The sequence below is a fragment of the Sphaeramia orbicularis genome, chromosome 18, assembly GCF_902148855.1.
Source record: "Sphaeramia orbicularis chromosome 18, fSphaOr1.1, whole genome shotgun sequence".
Classification (NCBI taxonomy): Eukaryota; Metazoa; Chordata; class Actinopteri; order Kurtiformes; family Apogonidae; genus Sphaeramia; species Sphaeramia orbicularis.
The window spans coordinates 40,652,510-40,669,308 of record NC_043974.1 but is presented as its reverse complement, the minus strand read 5'-3'; the positions used below and the strand labels follow the sequence as shown (position 1 = coordinate 40,669,308).

Below are 16,799 nucleotides of genomic sequence, written 5' to 3'. Positions count from 1 at the left end.
CACACTGGGGCTTTTCCCCACCCTTCCTTCCTTTGCATCCTTTCCACGCCACAGCTGTTGAAAAGCGACACCAGGACGCCCCTCTTCTCCAGGGGTTCACAGACGGAGCCAGTCGTGCTTCTGCGTACTCCCGGTCCTGCTCTGAAAAATCGATCTCATCCACTATTAATCGATAACACAAAATTAAAACAAAATCAATCTAAGATCAATTATATATTTTTTTTTACCCAGCCCAAGTCATTCCTGTGAGGTGCTCTGTGTCAGGTCAGAACAAGAATAAAACCCATCACACAAGAAAGCACAACGGTGACATTCTTTAATTATTGACCATAAACAAAAACAAACACGTTTGTCCTTTTAACTACACAGACAGTGGAAACCAGGTCCTCGCAGGCATTTTTCACTTGGATTCCATCAGATTAAATTCTGGTTCTGGAGAAGTGGCTGCAAATCAGGATTTTCACCTGCGTTTACATCAGCCTTTCTGTGAATGGCATATATGTGGAGAATTCTTCAACTTTTGTACCGTGGAACATGGAAACATTTACAGTATGTCTTGTTCCAGTGGTGAAAATGCCTTTCAGGACCTGCTATGCCTTGGTAAGGGTGACATCCCTCTAACCATTATGTTTCCTCATTTTAAAGTCGGAAGTCCAAAATCTTAAGTTTAGAAAATGCAAAAGCATGTGAGACATGCAATTACTGTTATTGTTAACCATTTGAACCAGACACTTTCATTCTAAAATGCATTGACTGAACTATTTACTCAAAGTATGCCAAAATGTTGCAGCAATAAAATGACAACTTCACTAAAAAGCTAATTTAAGACCTTTGTTACAAATAACTGAAATACAAAATGCAGCAATATCAGCAGAAATCCAAACACATAACTGTGTACACTGTTGCACATTTAAACTCAGATTTTGTGACTCCAACTGTATGGTCAGTACGGCAGAGAACGTCACCCCCTCCCCTTTGTTACTGCAGACTACGACACCAGAACCCCAGCTCCACTTTTGGAGGCGCCTCCTTCGCTGTCTCTAGAAGCTGCTGCTGATTGGCCCTGTGTTTCTGCTTCTCCCTCTCCGACCAATCGGATGTTGTAGCGCTCCCTGTACTCCGTCAGTTCCCGCCCTTTGCTCTGCATCTGTGTGTTGATGGACTCGATTATTTTGGAAATCTGTGGGGAGAAAAAAAAAAGAGGGTTATTATAAAAGGAAAAAATTACCAAGTGATAAGATAACTTTATTTATCCCACAGTGGGCAATTCCGTTAACAGCCTCCAAATACGGTTCAAGAGTGAATCATAGTACAGTATACATAAACAACAACATGGACATCAACCATTTCAGACATCATATATCACACTGGTACATGCATGTTTACCCTGTTACATTTGCACATACATTTGACAGAGAAATTAGCCTATGTCCTTTTGTTCTTATTACTATTTAGTCTGATGTAAGTGCCCTAATCTGTTATGGTCTTACTAAACGTCATCCTGTGTGTGAACCCTTATCATAACTGTGTGTAGTAAGTGCCTGACATAGAAACCTTTGGGTATAAAAGTACTTTCCATGTGAATGGCTGACAGATCTCTCCTCACACCCCCACTGTCCTTGGCTGCTGTGTGGGCTCTTATCTGTACACAAATGAAGCCTTGAAATAAACAGAGCATTTCGTATTTGAGCAACTCGTCTGAGTGGTGGTTTTCGGTCTTAAAATCCCACAGTTGCAATACGCATGTAATGTGATCAATGACATCAGACTAATGTTAGCCACCGTATGGAAGTACACAGTTGTTGGTAATCAAAGAGTTAAATGTTAATGATAAAATATTTATGTATTAACTTTGAGGTAGGAAACACCTGTAATGCTGGTTTTAAAATGGTGTGCTAAGTTAGCGAATGTTAGCATTTTACCTCAGAGCAAATGTAGACAAGCAGTTTATATCTGTCATATATTTTTGATATCTTGTCATTTCCTTTGGAATACCCCTCAGAGATAAGGTTGAAAATGCCAGTGTCACATGTTTAGTGTGAGGGCATTGATGGGGTCTTATTTCCACTGGAATATCTACTCATCATTTGGGTTCTATAATGTTACAAAATATTAGAAAAATCCTATCACAGAATCTCTGTGGTTTGTATTTGTCTCACTGAAATACAGACATCATCTTATTTGTTGTAAACTTCGAGGGTATCTATTATCAGACTTGTTCCATTTGATGATTGATCCGTTTCCATGGTTTCCATCTCAATGACATAGCCTACAGAATGACACTGTACCTGGTGCTGTGCTTTGCTTTATTTTCTTCATTATTACCTGTTCTTTGTTGTTTTCCAAGGCTGGCAGAACTTCTTTTACAGTTCTCTCTACCAAGACACCCCCTACTAGACGAAAGCACTTCCTTGAGGGATCCACCTCCTTCAAAGTGTCGATTACTAAGCTGGAAAACGAAGAAAAACAGTGTGTGTAAATGGTACAATCAGCCAAGTGTGGTGTGATAACTGAGCCAGGGCTCCAAGTATCCACGATTGTCATTATGAATTAACCCGGGGTGGCAAACATACGGCCTGTGGGCCAAAATCAGCCCACCAAAGGTTTGAATCTGGCCCACCTAATGAATTTGAAAAGTGCAAAAAATTACACTGAAGATATTAACAGCTAAGGGTCGAACTTGTTCTAGTTCAGGTTCCACATGCAGTATGAACCAACTGAACTGTCAAGTGCAATTTTAACAATATTCTTCCTGTTACTAAATGTTTTGTGCCTTTGCGGATCTCATCTGTAATGCACATGTATAAATGGTAAGTTGAAGACTAATATTGTTAAAATTGCACTTGTTTTTCTTATTTTTCTTTTTCACTAAAACAGAAAAATTTGGAGTTGTCATTACTTATAGACAATTTTTACTACTACAGCCCACTTGGCTGAATGTGGAACCTGAAAGAAAAGGAGTTTGACAGCTCTAAATTAACCCTTTATTCTAGAAACGTATTCAGTCTTTTTCAAAACTTACATGTTTTGTTGGGCAAATTATTACATTTGAAATATTTGTCATGATGCCTTTAGGCTACCAACCTGTGCTCGTTGATCTCCATTTCCAGCTCTGCGGCTTTAGATGCCATACTACGCTGCTCCTGACGCATCCTCTGAAATGTAGCGACCACCTGCCACACAAACAGTCGACAACAACACACATATGGATGAAACATTAACATAGAAAAGATGATCCCAGGTGAATCCACAAATGAAAATCAGATACGAGTATAACAAGATGAAAACCATATTAAAAGGCACAATCTATTTAAGAAATTAAACTATTGAAAAAATCTAAAACTATGTAAATACATGAAAATTATGTAAAATACACAAGATGATAATGCAAAATATTGGACCGGCTAAAAACACAGGATTAGTGTTTATTCAACAACACTAAAATGGCACCAAAGACCATGCAGATACATCTACTTTTGAATGGTATACTTTGAGTACATTTCTGAATGTGTACTTTCTCACCTTTACAACACGAAACAAGTTGGATGAGTACTTAATAAGTACATTGCCTTGCTAAATTATAAGCCCCCACATTACAACCACAAAATTAAACATTTTTTATTTGGATTTTATGTGATAGACCAACTCAACTCAAAGTAGCACATAATTGTGAAGTGGAAGGAAAATATATATATATATATATATATATATATATATATATATAATTTTTTTCCCGCCCATTCTTCTTTGCAAAATAGGTCACGTTCACATTGGGTGGAGAGCGTCTGAACAGCAGTTTTCAAATCTTGCCACAGATTCTCAGTAGGATTCAGGTCTGGACTTTGGGCCTGTCTAACACATGGATTTACTTTGATCTAATCCTTTCTGTTGTAGCTCTGGCTGTAGGTTTAGGGTTGTTGTCCTGGAGGAAGGTGATCCTCCACCCCAGTCTCAAGACTTTTGTAGCCTCTAACAGGTTTTCTACCAGGATTTCCCTGCGTTTAGCTCCATCCATATTACATTCAACTCTGACCAGATTGCCTGTTCCTGTTGAAGAAAAGCATCCCCACTCCCTGATGTTGTCACCACCATGCTTCACGGTGGGGATGGTGTGTTTAGGCTGATGTGCAGTGTTAGAATTTTGCCACACATGACATTTTGAATGTAATTTTGGTGTCATTTGACCAGAACACCTTCTTCCACATGTTTGCTGTGTCCTCTACATGGCCTGTGGACAGATTCTCCCACCTGAGCTATGGATCTCTGCAGTTCCTCCAGAGCTACCATGGGTGTGATTAATTCTCTCCCTGTCTGGCCTGTCAGTTTAGGTGGACAGGCATGTGTTGGTAGGTTTGCAGTTGTGCCATATACTTTCCATTTTCAGATGATGGACTGAACAGTGCTTTGTCATGTTTTTATAATGACTGCTTGAAACTTCTTGACTTTATCCCTGATCAATCTGGTGTGCTCCTTTTTCTTCAAGATGCTGTTTGTTCAGTGTTCTCCAACAAACCTCTTAGGCCTTCACAGAACAGCTGTTTTTATACTGAGACTGAAGTGGACTCTACTAAATACAGTCTTGAAAAAAATGATTAGACCATCAAGTCCTCAAAAACAATGGTTATGCAATCCAGTATTAACTCCTGGGTGTATCATGTGACTAAAACAGACAGAAAAGAAAACATGGAATGCCTAAAAGCACTGTTTTTGTCAGTACAATGCCATAGATATTGATGGAAGAACTGAAGTGATTTTGGTTATTATCAAGAAAACCATGGAGAATGGATAGATATCAGCTCTGAAATTAAACTATTATGAGCTATTTTTGTTGCTATCATTATATTTGTCCAAACAAGTGTACCAAGTATTAAAATGAAGAAATCAAGGGGTGGTCTAATAATTTTTTCCACGACTGTAGGTGACTTCTAAAGGCAGTTGGTTGCACTGATTTCTGGGTATCAGAGTAAAGTCTCCTAATGTCAGCCAGTGTCATTTATCAAGAATCTAACTCTGATATAAGAGGTCTTACTTAGAGCCTTCATATATACTTCTAACATAACATTTTATACTTTTACACAACTAATATAAAAAAATCTGAAAACTAATGGGCTCTATTTGTAGTTAATATAAGATTACGCATTTGGCTTCATGGACTCACTAGTCCGCAGTGTGCTCAACATTAGTAAAAGTGAATTTGGGTGGTGTGTTAAAAATAGCTTCCTCCACTGTCAAAAGATTTAGTGTGACTGACTAAATATATAAGTGAAAGCACACTCTCTCAGCAGAAAAATAAGACTTCTACAAACCACGTTACAACCAGCTGCAGCCTCTGTCACATGTGACTGTGTGTGTAAATATAATTCAGGTTTTTGTGGCTTTGTGCGTTCAGACAGTGGGATGGGAGCCTGATGATGGCGATAGGGAAGCTAACGTTAGCTTCGGCTAGCTGCGCGGCAGTTCTGGGCCTTTTAAATTCACCTGTCGCCACTGAAAAGTCACGAACAAGATGATAAAGACTAAAACTGACTGATATGGGCATGAAGATACCTGTTCTGCTGACGGACCGGACTGTTTTCCTCCGCCGCTGTTGCTGGATTTGCTACCCGTGCTGCTACTGTTGGCTGCCATCTTGGAAGGGTGTTGCTGTGAAGGACCCCCGAGAGGATGTCTGATATAGTGCCTGTTTAAAAACCAAGACAAGAAAGACAGACATGAATAATGTTGTTTTTTTTTTAAACTGAAACAAACAACATTGCAAGAACAATGACAACCCACACGAAAGCACCAATATCTTACAATTTAATGTAAATTCACACCTATGAAAATTCAGACAGAAAAAAATATTGCACAGTGTATATCATGTTTCTATAGCAATGATACAGCTATTACAAAATGAATGAAGGAATGAGAGAGGTATAAAACAAAAAATAAATAAATAAAAAAACAAGGGGTTTAGTAAAGGTTAATTTTTGCTATAAATGTGTACAGTTTATTTGCATGGGGAATATTTATTTGTTTCTGACATTTCTGTAACAAGGAGGTTTCATTTGAGTAAAGTAAGTAATAACGTGTTTCTGAATAAATAAAATACAACTGGACCAAAAGTAAACATTTATACACTCTGTCAAATGTAGGTAATGCGTAAAATTTTAACACTTGCATTCTTAGAAATGCACATAAAACTATAGAAAATTAATGTTTAAATAAACTGTAATTAATTTTAAAATGAATAATTGAAATATGAATATATTTACATATTTATTAATTTTTTTGCATATTTGGTTATGACATACAGCATATGTTATTGGGGAAAAAGATAATTGGGAGGGGGGGGTAGACAGGTATATTATTGTTTTTTGCAGTTTATATTATGGTGAAGTTGTATTTAAATTTTTGTGTCACCCCTTTATTTGCATTACACTTAGGGCTGTGTATTGGCAAAAATCTGGCGATACGATACAAATCACAATACTAGGATCACAGCACGATATATCACTGTACTATTAAAAAGGCAAAAAAAAAAAAAAAAAAAGATTATTTCCTGGAAGAATTGAATTACACCATAAATCTGCACAAATACTAAACACATTTTTATTTGATCACAACAGGATCTAATGTTATATCACAAAATGTTCCTGTGTTCAAACTGAAATTCTGTTTTACAGACATTACAGTTTCAGATCCTGTTCAAATGTTCATATTCTATTAGTTCAGAGCTAACATCAGAACAGTATTTTAGTTCAGTCCCAACGAAGGAACTAACATCTGCCTCTCTCAGACAGTAAAAAGTGCTTTTAGGATGATTGAAATAACCATTATTTAATCAAACAGTGTTAAATAATAATAAATAAGATATAAACAATAAAGAAAAACCAACAACAAAAATGAACCTCTGCCATATCTGCATTTCAATAAATACCTAAAAATATCGATACAACACTTTTTAATATCAATACAGTATTGCGAAATGAAATATTGCAGAACTGATATTTTCTAACACCCCTAATTACACTTGTGTTTTTATGCATCATGCAGTTAATTATATCACTTTATTATAATTTTATTTATCTAGTCCACTGTAAAAAAAAAAAAAAAAAAAAAAAAAAAAGTTGTCATATATTTTGCCATATTATATTTTTAGTCATTCCACAGACAGACACTATTATCATTTTATAATTTATATTATGATTAAGTTCTATTGTAATTTTTGCGTCCCTCCTTTACTTTGCCTTAATTAATCATATCATTATTTTTATTTATTTATTCCACTGGAATTTTTTCCGCTCTCATATATTTTTGCTCTGTCATGTCCCAGTCTCCAGTGCACCCACAGTATTACTGTGACAGGTGTGAAACTGTCCAGCAGGGGGTGTGGTTTCCTTTTTTTAGGATGAACTCTGCCAAAAAGGAGAGAAGATGAAGAAGAAGGAACCCATGTGACTCCTGCTGTCAAGTGAATAATAAACCAAGCGGTAGTTTGTAACATGGACTGAAGGATAAGGGTGATTCTGTTTGATCCAATGTTGACATTCAGGTGCATTTTGAAACCATCTGTGCAGTATTTGTCCTGTTCATCAGCTCTCACACAGAGGATCCACCTGCAGAACAGGTATGTGTTTATGCAGGTCTGCTTTGACAGCCAACACCTACTGGAACCTTTAAAACAGTCTGACATGTAGGGTTACAATGTGAAAGTATTCCTATGAGCTGGAAAATAAATGCATCAAAACTTGAATTAAAACATACTGAGCTCTTCCCCATAAGATAAGGTCATATTTACAGATAAAATGTTTGAAGTTTTACTCATGCTTTTAACCCCCATACCCCCAAAAGTGAAAGAAACTCATGTTAAAACACTAAAGGATATCTATCCTTGCAATGACTTCATGAGACAAAGATTTAATATTGAGAAAAATAATTGTGTTTTATGTGAATTTGAAATCGAATCTTTAGAACATTTATTTTTGGACTGCCCATGCACCAGGACATTTTGGACAACATTTGAAAAATGGACATCTGAGAAGGACACTCAGTCACCCAAACTGGAAAACAAAGACATTAAGTTTGGAGTTATAATGGAAAACAGAAAAAGAGAAATTATGTAGAACACTTTGATTATTATGGCCAAACAATTTATACACAAATGTAGATTTATGAAGACCCCCCCCACACACACCCACACCCCCATTGTTCTTAATTTACAAGTTAGTTAGTTCAGAACTAACATCAGAACATTATTCTAGTTCAATCCCAACAAAGGAACTAACATTATTTAATAAAAGAGAGTTATTTAATAATAAATAAAATAAAAAAATGAACCTCCACAAAATCTGTATCTGAATAAATACCTAAAAATATCGATACAGTACTTCTTGATATCGATACAATACTGTGAAATGAAATATCACAATATATTGCAGAACCGATATTTTCTTACATCCCTATCCTTCACCTTCACTTATTTCTGCCGTAGCCAGTGACAGGTGGACTTGACTTTGTGTTTTAGGTCATTGTCATGTTGGAACATCTAAGACCTTCCCATGTCAGTGTTTAGTGACTAGTGACAAATCATTATCTCTATAAAGTTCAAAAGCTGATTTTTAGTTTTCATTTTTGAAAAATGTGGAAATTAAATTTGAATAAACTACATGGTTATTTGTAGTTTCCAAAAAGCTGCAAATGATGTAACAAGACAAAAACATGAACACTCCAACAAGACAAAAAAAAAAAAAGTTCTAAAGCCCTGAATAAGGCAGAAACAGTGTACAAGCTGCAATAAGGAAAAAAACAATCTAAAAGAGTTTAAAAGATTATTTTTGGTCTTTTATGATTTACACTTTTGTCGCTTTGTTGTCATCTTGTTTAATGAGAACTCAGATTGGACATATTTTCTTTACTTAAACATTGCGTCACTGTGACACTAAACCCAAATAAATAAATGAAATACAATAAAATAAACACTCCATCACAAAATCAAATTATTTTAAGTGTTTGTCGTTAGGTTTTTTGTTGTGTCTTTTATTGCGTTTTTATCCTGTTGGATTTTTTTTTTTTTTTACATTGTTTCCATCTTATGTCTTGTACGACATTTGCTAATTTTTTAGCAGTTTAGGAACTTTTTAAACAGTGAGGTAAAATACTCTCATATCTAACACAGTCACATTACATATTTGCTTGAAATGAAAATGTTTTCCAATAAATGTCTTCAAAAGCCCTTGTTTGTGCAGGATGTCCACGTCCCCTCATCCACTGGCTGCTGTTTGTCAGGTGACGGCCACTCCAGACGTAGAAGCCAACTTCTCCGCCTGTAAACAGTTAGTGGAAGAGGCCAGAGGGCGAGGGGCCGGCATGGTGTTTCTACCTGAGGGCTTTGATTACATCGGATCCAGCAGAGAGGAGACACTGTCCCTGTCCCAGGATCTGGAAGGAGACACAGTCTCACGATACAAAGAGCTGGCCAGGTAGGTCTGCTGTCTGTCTGTCAGCGAAACAGACATTTATAGATAATGTAAATGTAATACCTATTTACTTTCTTCACATCTCACTTAGGAAGAAAAATTTCCCATTAAATTTTAAAGAAGTGTTGATATTTATAAACTATATGGACAAAAATATTGGGACACATCATGGCCACAGCTGTAGGATGTCCTGTTCATGCTGATTTGAGATAAAAACATCAATATTTGCTTAAAGTTTAATGGGATATTTTTCTTAAGTGAGATGATATTTATCCTAATATAAAACTATATCATGACATTTGTCATTATTGTTTTGTATCCCAGAATAGGGCTGCACGATTTTGGCCAAAAATAAAATCCTGACTTTTTTCCTCTAAAAACTTGATTTTCGATTTTGATTTTTGGGTAAAACTACGAAAGACAACAGAAGTCAGCATGTCGTTTTCATAAGCAGCCTGCAACGCAAAGCACTGTTCCCTACCTCAAATCTGTGATGGTATTGCGGAATCCCTGAAAATTCCGTGCTGGGCCCACAGAAGTAATACCAATGTAAGTCAGTGACAGGCATCAGTCATGCGTGGACCACATAAGATTAGGGCTGTGTATTGGCAAGAATCTGTCGATACTATACAAATCACAAAACTAGGATCATGATATAATATATTACAATATATCATGATACTGTTAAAAAGGCAATTTTTTGTTTCTTTTTTTTGAATGATTTTTTCCTTGAAGAATTGATTTACACCAGAAATCTGTACAAATACTAAACACATTTTTATTTGATCAGAACAGGATCTAATGCTATATCACAACATTTTCCTGTGTTCAAACTGAAATGATGTTTTACAGACGTTACAGTTTAAGATCCTGTTCAAATGTTCATATTCTATTAGTTCAGAACTAACTAACATCATAACTTTATTTTTGTGCAATCCCAACAAAGGAACTAACATTATTTAGTAAAAGAGTATTAAATAATAATAAATAAAATATAAACAAAAAAGAAAAACAAAAAGGAACCTCCACAATATCTGCATTTGAATAAATACCTAAAAATATCGATACAGTACTTTTAAATATTGATACAGTATTGTGAAATGAAATATTGCGATATATTGCAGAACTGATATTTTCTTACCCCCCTACATAAGATGAGTGATCCCCATGTGGTTATATTTGAATTGGGGGATCTGTGCGTGGACCACGGCTTACATTGGTGTCATTACTGTGGGCCCATCACAGATTTAGGGTCTGTGGTCATTACACAGACTTCTGTGAAAGACCGCTCTCACAGTTAGGAGGAGGAGCCTACAGTAGCCCAGAAAAATTAATTCATCACACAGCCCTAGCCCAGACCCCTGTTAGAAAAGAAACACCTGAATTCAATGTGTCCCAATACTTTTGTCCATATAGTGTATGTTCAGCCCAAACACACCATCCCTGCAGTCCTTCATATGATATGGTTATAAACACTCAGTAAGTCACTTGTTTATGCATGAACAAAACCTTGTGTTTTCCAGGAGGTTAGATGTGTGGTTGTCTCTTGGTGGATTTCATGAAAGAGGACAAAACTGGGAGAGTGACCGAAGAATCTATAACAGTCACATCATAATAAATAATACAGGTAGTGTCTGTTCATGGTATCGAACCCATTCCAGCTGGCCCTTTAGTCCTTGTTTGTCTCATCTTCTGCTGCTTCCTGTAGTAGATAAACATGGACCCTCTGAAAACTGTCTCTTCCATCCTCAGGTGACATCGTTTCAGTCTACAGAAAAGCCCATTTGTTCGATGTGGAACTGACAGATAAAGGAGTGTCCCTCAAAGAAAGTGCCTTCACCATTCCTGGACCGTCCCTTGTACCACCAGTCCAAACTCCCATTGGCAAGGTGTCATTCTGTTAAATATTAGACACTGACAGTAAAACCTGGTTTACTCCTGTTCAGTGTCACTTGGGTCAGAAAAACAACAGTGGTAGCCAAATTAAAAAAAAAAAAAATTCAGCTCTGGAAACATGATGGAACATCAGAGTTTGTGTTGATACAGTTGATCATATTCATTGCTTTATTGCTAAGTGTAGGACTGAAACTTTGAAATTTTCTATGAGGTCTGATTTATTAGCTACTACCTTGAAGTACACCATATGGACAAAAGTATTGGGACACGTGGAATTCAGATGTTTGTTTTCTAACATTGGTCTGGGATACAAAATAATGATGAATGAAATAATATAGTTTTATATTGTGATAAATAGCTCACGTAGGAAGAAAAATCTCCCATTAAACTTTAAGGAAATACTGATGTTTATACTGTATGTTAAATCAGTATGGACAGGACATCTTACAGCTGTAGACATGATGTGTCCCAAAATGTTTGTCCATGTAGTTTATAAGCATCAATATTTTGTTAAAGTTCAATGAGTTTTTCTTCCTCATTGAGATGTGAAGAAAGTAGATGGTTAGTTGTGGTAGAAAATTATTATTTACAGTCAGAACATGAAAAATATGTTAGAAATTTAGAGGTACAACATTTATATGACGATGTATTAGGGACACATGAAAAAATAAAAATGCTTGTCACTACGAGAATAACGTTGTAATATTTCAAGAATAAAGTCATAATATAATGAGAATAAAGTCGTAGTTTAAAAAAAAAAACAATGAAAATAATGTCATACTTTAATGAGCTTATAGTTATATTTCGAGAATAAAGCCATAATATTACGAGAATACAAACAGGAGGGAAAAATATCATAATTTCCGAGAATTACATCATACCCACTCGTTGCATAATGGAGAACTTGGAACATTTTGTGAGGTTTTACTTTCATTTGGAGTTCGTCCGGTCCAACAGAAGTGAAAGTTGCTGCTTGTAACTGGAAACTGTCAATTTTTTTTTCAAATATTACAAATTTAATCTCATAAAAGTACAAAATTATTTTCGTTAAATGCGTTTTGTTTGTTTTTTTTAAACTCCGTATTTTCACTATATTATGACTTTATTCTCGAATATATTACAACTTAATTCTCGTTGTGACAAGCGTTTTTATTTTCTTATGTGGCCCAAATATGCCGTCATACATTTAAAATCAGTCATGGATTAAAAAGAAAAAAACAAAAATCTGTGTTGAGATAAATTAAGTAAAAACCATCTCTGAGGCATTTTGGAAGCAAAGATAATTTAAACCAAACTAACCAATGCAATGATATTTATCCCAATATAAAACTATATTATGACATTTATCGTTATTGTTCAATATCCCAGACCCCTGTTAGAAAAGAAACACCTGAATTCAATGTGTCCCAATACTTTTGTCCATATAGGTGTTTGCTGATTCCTCAGGTATGCTAATGGGAAATTGGGATTAGAATGTAATTTTAAAACAACACATGTTGATAAAGCAGTACCAGAATACACAGGTTAAGCTAATTTTAATGTTCCATCCAAAATGTACTCATGAAGGACTTTGTGTGTTTGACCATTTTTCCTCGGCTGTTTTCTTAGGTCGGCTTGGGCATTTGCTATGATCTTAGATTCCCTGAATTATCGATAGCTTTGCAGAGACAGGGTGCTGACATCTTGACTTACCCATCAGCCTTCACTGTCGCCACAGGAGCAGCTCACTGGGAGGTGAGACGGCTCATGGTGTGAAAAGAAAGAATGTTTTGAGTAAAAATGCAGATTTGCTCTGACAGCTTGTTGGAATTACCCTTGTTTGATCTTTTTTCTGTATAAATGCTGAGTTATCCCCCCACCCCACCCATGTATTGACAGGTGTTACTGCGAGCACGGGCGATTGAGACCCAGTGCTATGTCTTAGCGGCGGCTCAGGTGGGTCGCCATCATGACAAGCGCTCGTCATACGGCCATGCTGTGGCGGTGGACCCCTGGGGGGAGGTGGTGGGCGACTGCGGAGGGGAGAACCCGGGCCTAGTGATGGTGGAGATCAACCTGGACAAAGTGAGCAGCACCAGGAGGAACATGCCGGTCCAACAGCACCGCAGAGACACCGGCTTTTACCACAGTCTGGAGAAGACGTGAACCAGAGAAAAGACCCCGTTTGAACATCTGAGTTTATTAAAAAGACAATAAATGAACGAGTAGGTTTGTCCTTTATCACTACAGACTAATGAGGTCTGACTTTAATGAATCTGGAGGATAAGCTTCTGTGGATGATTATTTCAGATCAGTTGAAACAAAGTTGGAGCATGGTTTAGAATCAGAATACTTTATTAATCCTTTAAGCGCCAAAGTTGCAGTATGGCATCAAGCACCATAACTGAATGAAACAACAGCTTTTTGAAATCTACATATCAAAGTTGAATATTAAAAGAAAAAAAAACAAAACTACAGCCCCAAGAGGGTTAATCCCAGAGGGGAATTACTGCGTATTATAGGTGCTACATTCAAGTAATTATAAAAAAAGTAGCAGGAAAGAAATTATCAATGCAATTAGAATTACACAATTAGAACAGGAATTTGTACAATATGTACTAGACAACTATCAATATGATAAAGAAATAGACAAAAGTGTGCAAAGATATTGTATTGTTAAAAATTATGTGGTTATAATGAGGAATTAAACAGTCAATTTATTGGTTATTGACTTCATTTATTGTTTATTTATTTTACTGGTCCGGCCCACTTTATTTCATATTAGGCTGTATGTGGCCCCTGAACTAAAATGAGTTTGACACCCCTGATTTAGATCATGGGCACCTGGGTATAAAAAGGCAGCACCAAGTTAGACCATCATGCACCTGGGTGGGCCTGTGTTTTTTTTTTGTTTTTTTTTTAAACAGACAAGATGAGCAGGAGAGACAGCACAAAAGGCCTTGGTTGTTGTTTACCTGCAAAATCCTGAAAATAAACCACTTGGAATACATCTGTGGTATGGACATTGTGTGTTTTTTTGACTGTGTAAACCACAGACCTATGGTGCTGCTAGTACACAGGTGTCAAACATGCGGCCTGGGGGCCAAATCTGGCCCGCCAAAGGTTCCATTCCGGCCCGCAGGATGAAAGTGCAAAAATGAACCTGAACAGTCCAGGTTGTCCAAATCATTTTGGTTCAGGTTCCACATACAGACTAATGTGATCTACAGTAAAAAGAACAACACAATAACCCATAAATAATGACAACTACAAATTTTCTTTGTGGAAAATTATGTGGAAAAAATGTAAGTGAAAAAACAAAACAAAACATTACACTGTGAAAACATTTACATTTACAAAACTATTCTTTCACAATAAAATGCAAATAAATACATAAATAAAAACAAAGATGAACAACCTGAAATGTGTAATTTTAACAATATTCTGCCTGTTACTAAATGTTTGGTGCATTTATGAATCCACTGTGATCTGCAGTTGTGTTAATAATAAGAGATGGAATATTGTAGAAATTGTTCAAATTTCAGTTCCAAACTCCAACATTTTAACAATATTCTGCCTGTTACCAAATGTTTATGTAATGCTGTGTGTAATGTACATGTATAAATAATAAGTTGAGGCATACGGCCTGATCACAATCAAGGTACAAGTATATTTGCATCAGTTATTAATCAGTATTGCAAAGATCCCCCCAAAACCATTCCCAAACTGTTTCTTTGGCCATCTTATTACTAGATCTTGCAATCCTCCAAATTCAAAGAAAATCGGATAAAAACTGATAAAATGGCGACCCAATGAGAGTGAAAACGTGCACAATTTTATTGTTATAAGAGAGCAAAATTATTGTACATAATGTTTTGTAACACAATAAATAATTTCTACTCAACTCCTGCGTCTTTTTTTATTACAAAATACACACATCACATTGCTTTTCATTTACTGATCATTTTTGTTGAACAGCTGTTTGATTATCAATTCTTATTTTCAGTATTAAGGCAATCCACCATTTTGTTCTGAAAACCCTTCTTTTACAGCCCTTTAATTGTAATAATAGAATGGGAACCTGTTATTTAAGTATTATTATGACTAAATGTGCACAACTAGACAGATTTCGGTATGGTCCCTGGCTGCAGAAAATTTGGTAACAATGTGGCAAACAGATGTTTACGTCGCACCGCATGTTTTCAATGGTGTGTTGTTCACCAAAATTCATGTAGTGTCCGTACACCAATATACTTCCATCAATAATATCACGTATATCCCTTATAGATATATTGTTATCACTTGTTCACAAATGTTTATTTCCTCCTGTACCAGGAAGACTTAGTTACAGATCTAACAGAGATGCGACCATGTGGTAAGCCAGATTTCCATTCCAGTCTTGTAGTGTCCGCACACCATATCAAAATATGTAGGTCTAATTTTATTGTTTCTGTCAATATATGGAATTTTTCAACACGTATGCTTTGGACACGACATCTATGCAATAAACAATGCATGATTATCCTGAGTGCTGAAACATTTGTATATCTTTGTAGGCATTAAATATGGAGGCTATTAGGCTGGAGTGTCCATACACCCAGTAATTTCTGATTTGACAGGGGTACAAGCCTGCCACATTTTTAGTAGACACCATAATACAAAAATAGTTTGGACTTTAAAAGAGAAATATCAGACAAATAAAATGGCCTGTCTGATTTTTTGATAGAGCATTATTATTTTTTATCTGTATGTGCACTCTTTCTGGTACTCTTGATTGTGATCAGCTCCATAGTATTGTTAAAATTGCACTAATTTTTCAAATTAAATTTTGTTTTTCAGGTTATTCACATCTTTTTTTTTGTAAAATGTAAATAATTTCATAATTTAACCCTTTCATGCATATTGGTCATGACAGTGGACAGCTATTCTACAGCTGTTCTCTTATATATTCATGGATTTTGTTGTTCTTTTTGTTTTTTTTGTTTTGTTTTTTTTACATACATCTTTATTCAAGTTTTAAGACACTACATATCTTTGCTGGCATGAATTGGTAACATTATGCAGATCTCTCCTGAGCATAAACCCCCAGAATCACAAGGCCTCTCCATAGTTTTCACACAGTTTATCAGTAAATACATATTTCTGTGTGTCAAAAATTAAACGTGTGGTGTCCAGCTGAAAGGACATTTTTGCAACTTCATGAAAAATAGGTTCACAAGAATTTTTTTTTTTCATTATTATTTTTTTTAATGTATTTTTATTTTATTTATTTATTTTTATTTATTTTTCAGAAGAAAATTTTCAATTGCATTGTTTTTTTCATGCCTAAAAAGGAATAAAAACACTCAGGAAAATAATTTGATGAAGGTTCTCATAATTCATGCATGAAAGGGTTAATTGTTTTTTTGTTTTTTGTTTTTTTTTTTTTGCACTAAAACAAAAAGAAAAACTTGGATTTGTCATTAT

General features: G+C 35.7%; 2 protein-coding genes across 3 annotated transcripts; one reads left to right on the top strand and one right to left on the bottom strand.

Annotated features, from left to right (window-relative positions):
* Positions 1–299: 299 nt before the first annotated feature.
* On the bottom strand, positions 300–5,663 carry pfdn2 (prefoldin subunit 2). Its single transcript, XM_030162755.1, has 4 exons — positions 5,548–5,663; positions 3,085–3,173; positions 2,326–2,449; positions 300–1,180 (listed from the first exon to the last, which is right to left on the bottom strand). Exons 1-4 carry the CDS (start codon positions 5,626–5,628, stop codon positions 989–991), a joined length of 486 nt encoding a protein of 161 aa, XP_030018615.1. The 5' UTR covers positions 5,629–5,663; the 3' UTR covers positions 300–988.
* A 1,755-nt stretch (positions 5,664–7,418) lies between these two features.
* Positions 7,419–14,059, top strand: nit1 (nitrilase 1). Of its 2 annotated transcripts, none has more exons than XM_030161587.1 (6): positions 7,419–7,609; positions 9,228–9,461; positions 10,982–11,085; positions 11,211–11,347; positions 12,963–13,088; positions 13,233–14,059. In XM_030161587.1, exons 1-6 carry the CDS (start codon positions 7,521–7,523, stop codon positions 13,497–13,499), a joined length of 957 nt encoding a protein of 318 aa, XP_030017447.1. In that variant the 5' UTR covers positions 7,419–7,520; the 3' UTR covers positions 13,500–14,059. The 2 variants fall into 2 exon arrangements, with proteins under 2 accessions (XP_030017447.1, XP_030017446.1); XM_030161586.1 differs by having other exon boundaries at positions 9,213–9,461.
* The last annotated feature ends 2,740 nt before the right edge of the window (positions 14,060–16,799 follow it).

What these genes read in the sequence shown, in the direction of transcription:
- nit1 (XM_030161586.1), top strand. Translation starts at nt 7,521, where the DNA reads ATGTTGACATTCAGGTGCATTTTGAAACCATCTGTGCAGTATTTGTCC. An exon ending in CGATACAAAGAGCTGGCCAG is followed by an intron (nt 9,462 to 10,981) that starts GTAGGTCTGCTG and finishes TGTGTTTTCCAG; the next exon opens with GAGGTTAGATGTGTGGTTGT. An exon ending in CAGGAGCAGCTCACTGGGAG is followed by an intron (nt 13,089 to 13,232) that starts GTGAGACGGCTC and finishes ATGTATTGACAG; the next exon opens with GTGTTACTGCGAGCACGGGC.
- pfdn2 (XM_030162755.1), bottom strand. Translation starts at nt 5,628, where the DNA reads ATGGCAGCCAACAGTAGCAGCACGGGTAGCAAATCCAGCAACAGCGGC. An exon ending in ATGGAGATCAACGAGCACAG is followed by an intron (nt 2,450 to 3,084) that starts GTTGGTAGCCTA and finishes TTCGTTTTCCAG; the next exon opens with CTTAGTAATCGACACTTTGA. An exon ending in TGGAAAACAACAAAGAACAG is followed by an intron (nt 1,181 to 2,325) that starts GTAATAATGAAG and finishes TTCTCCCCACAG; the next exon opens with ATTTCCAAAATAATCGAGTC.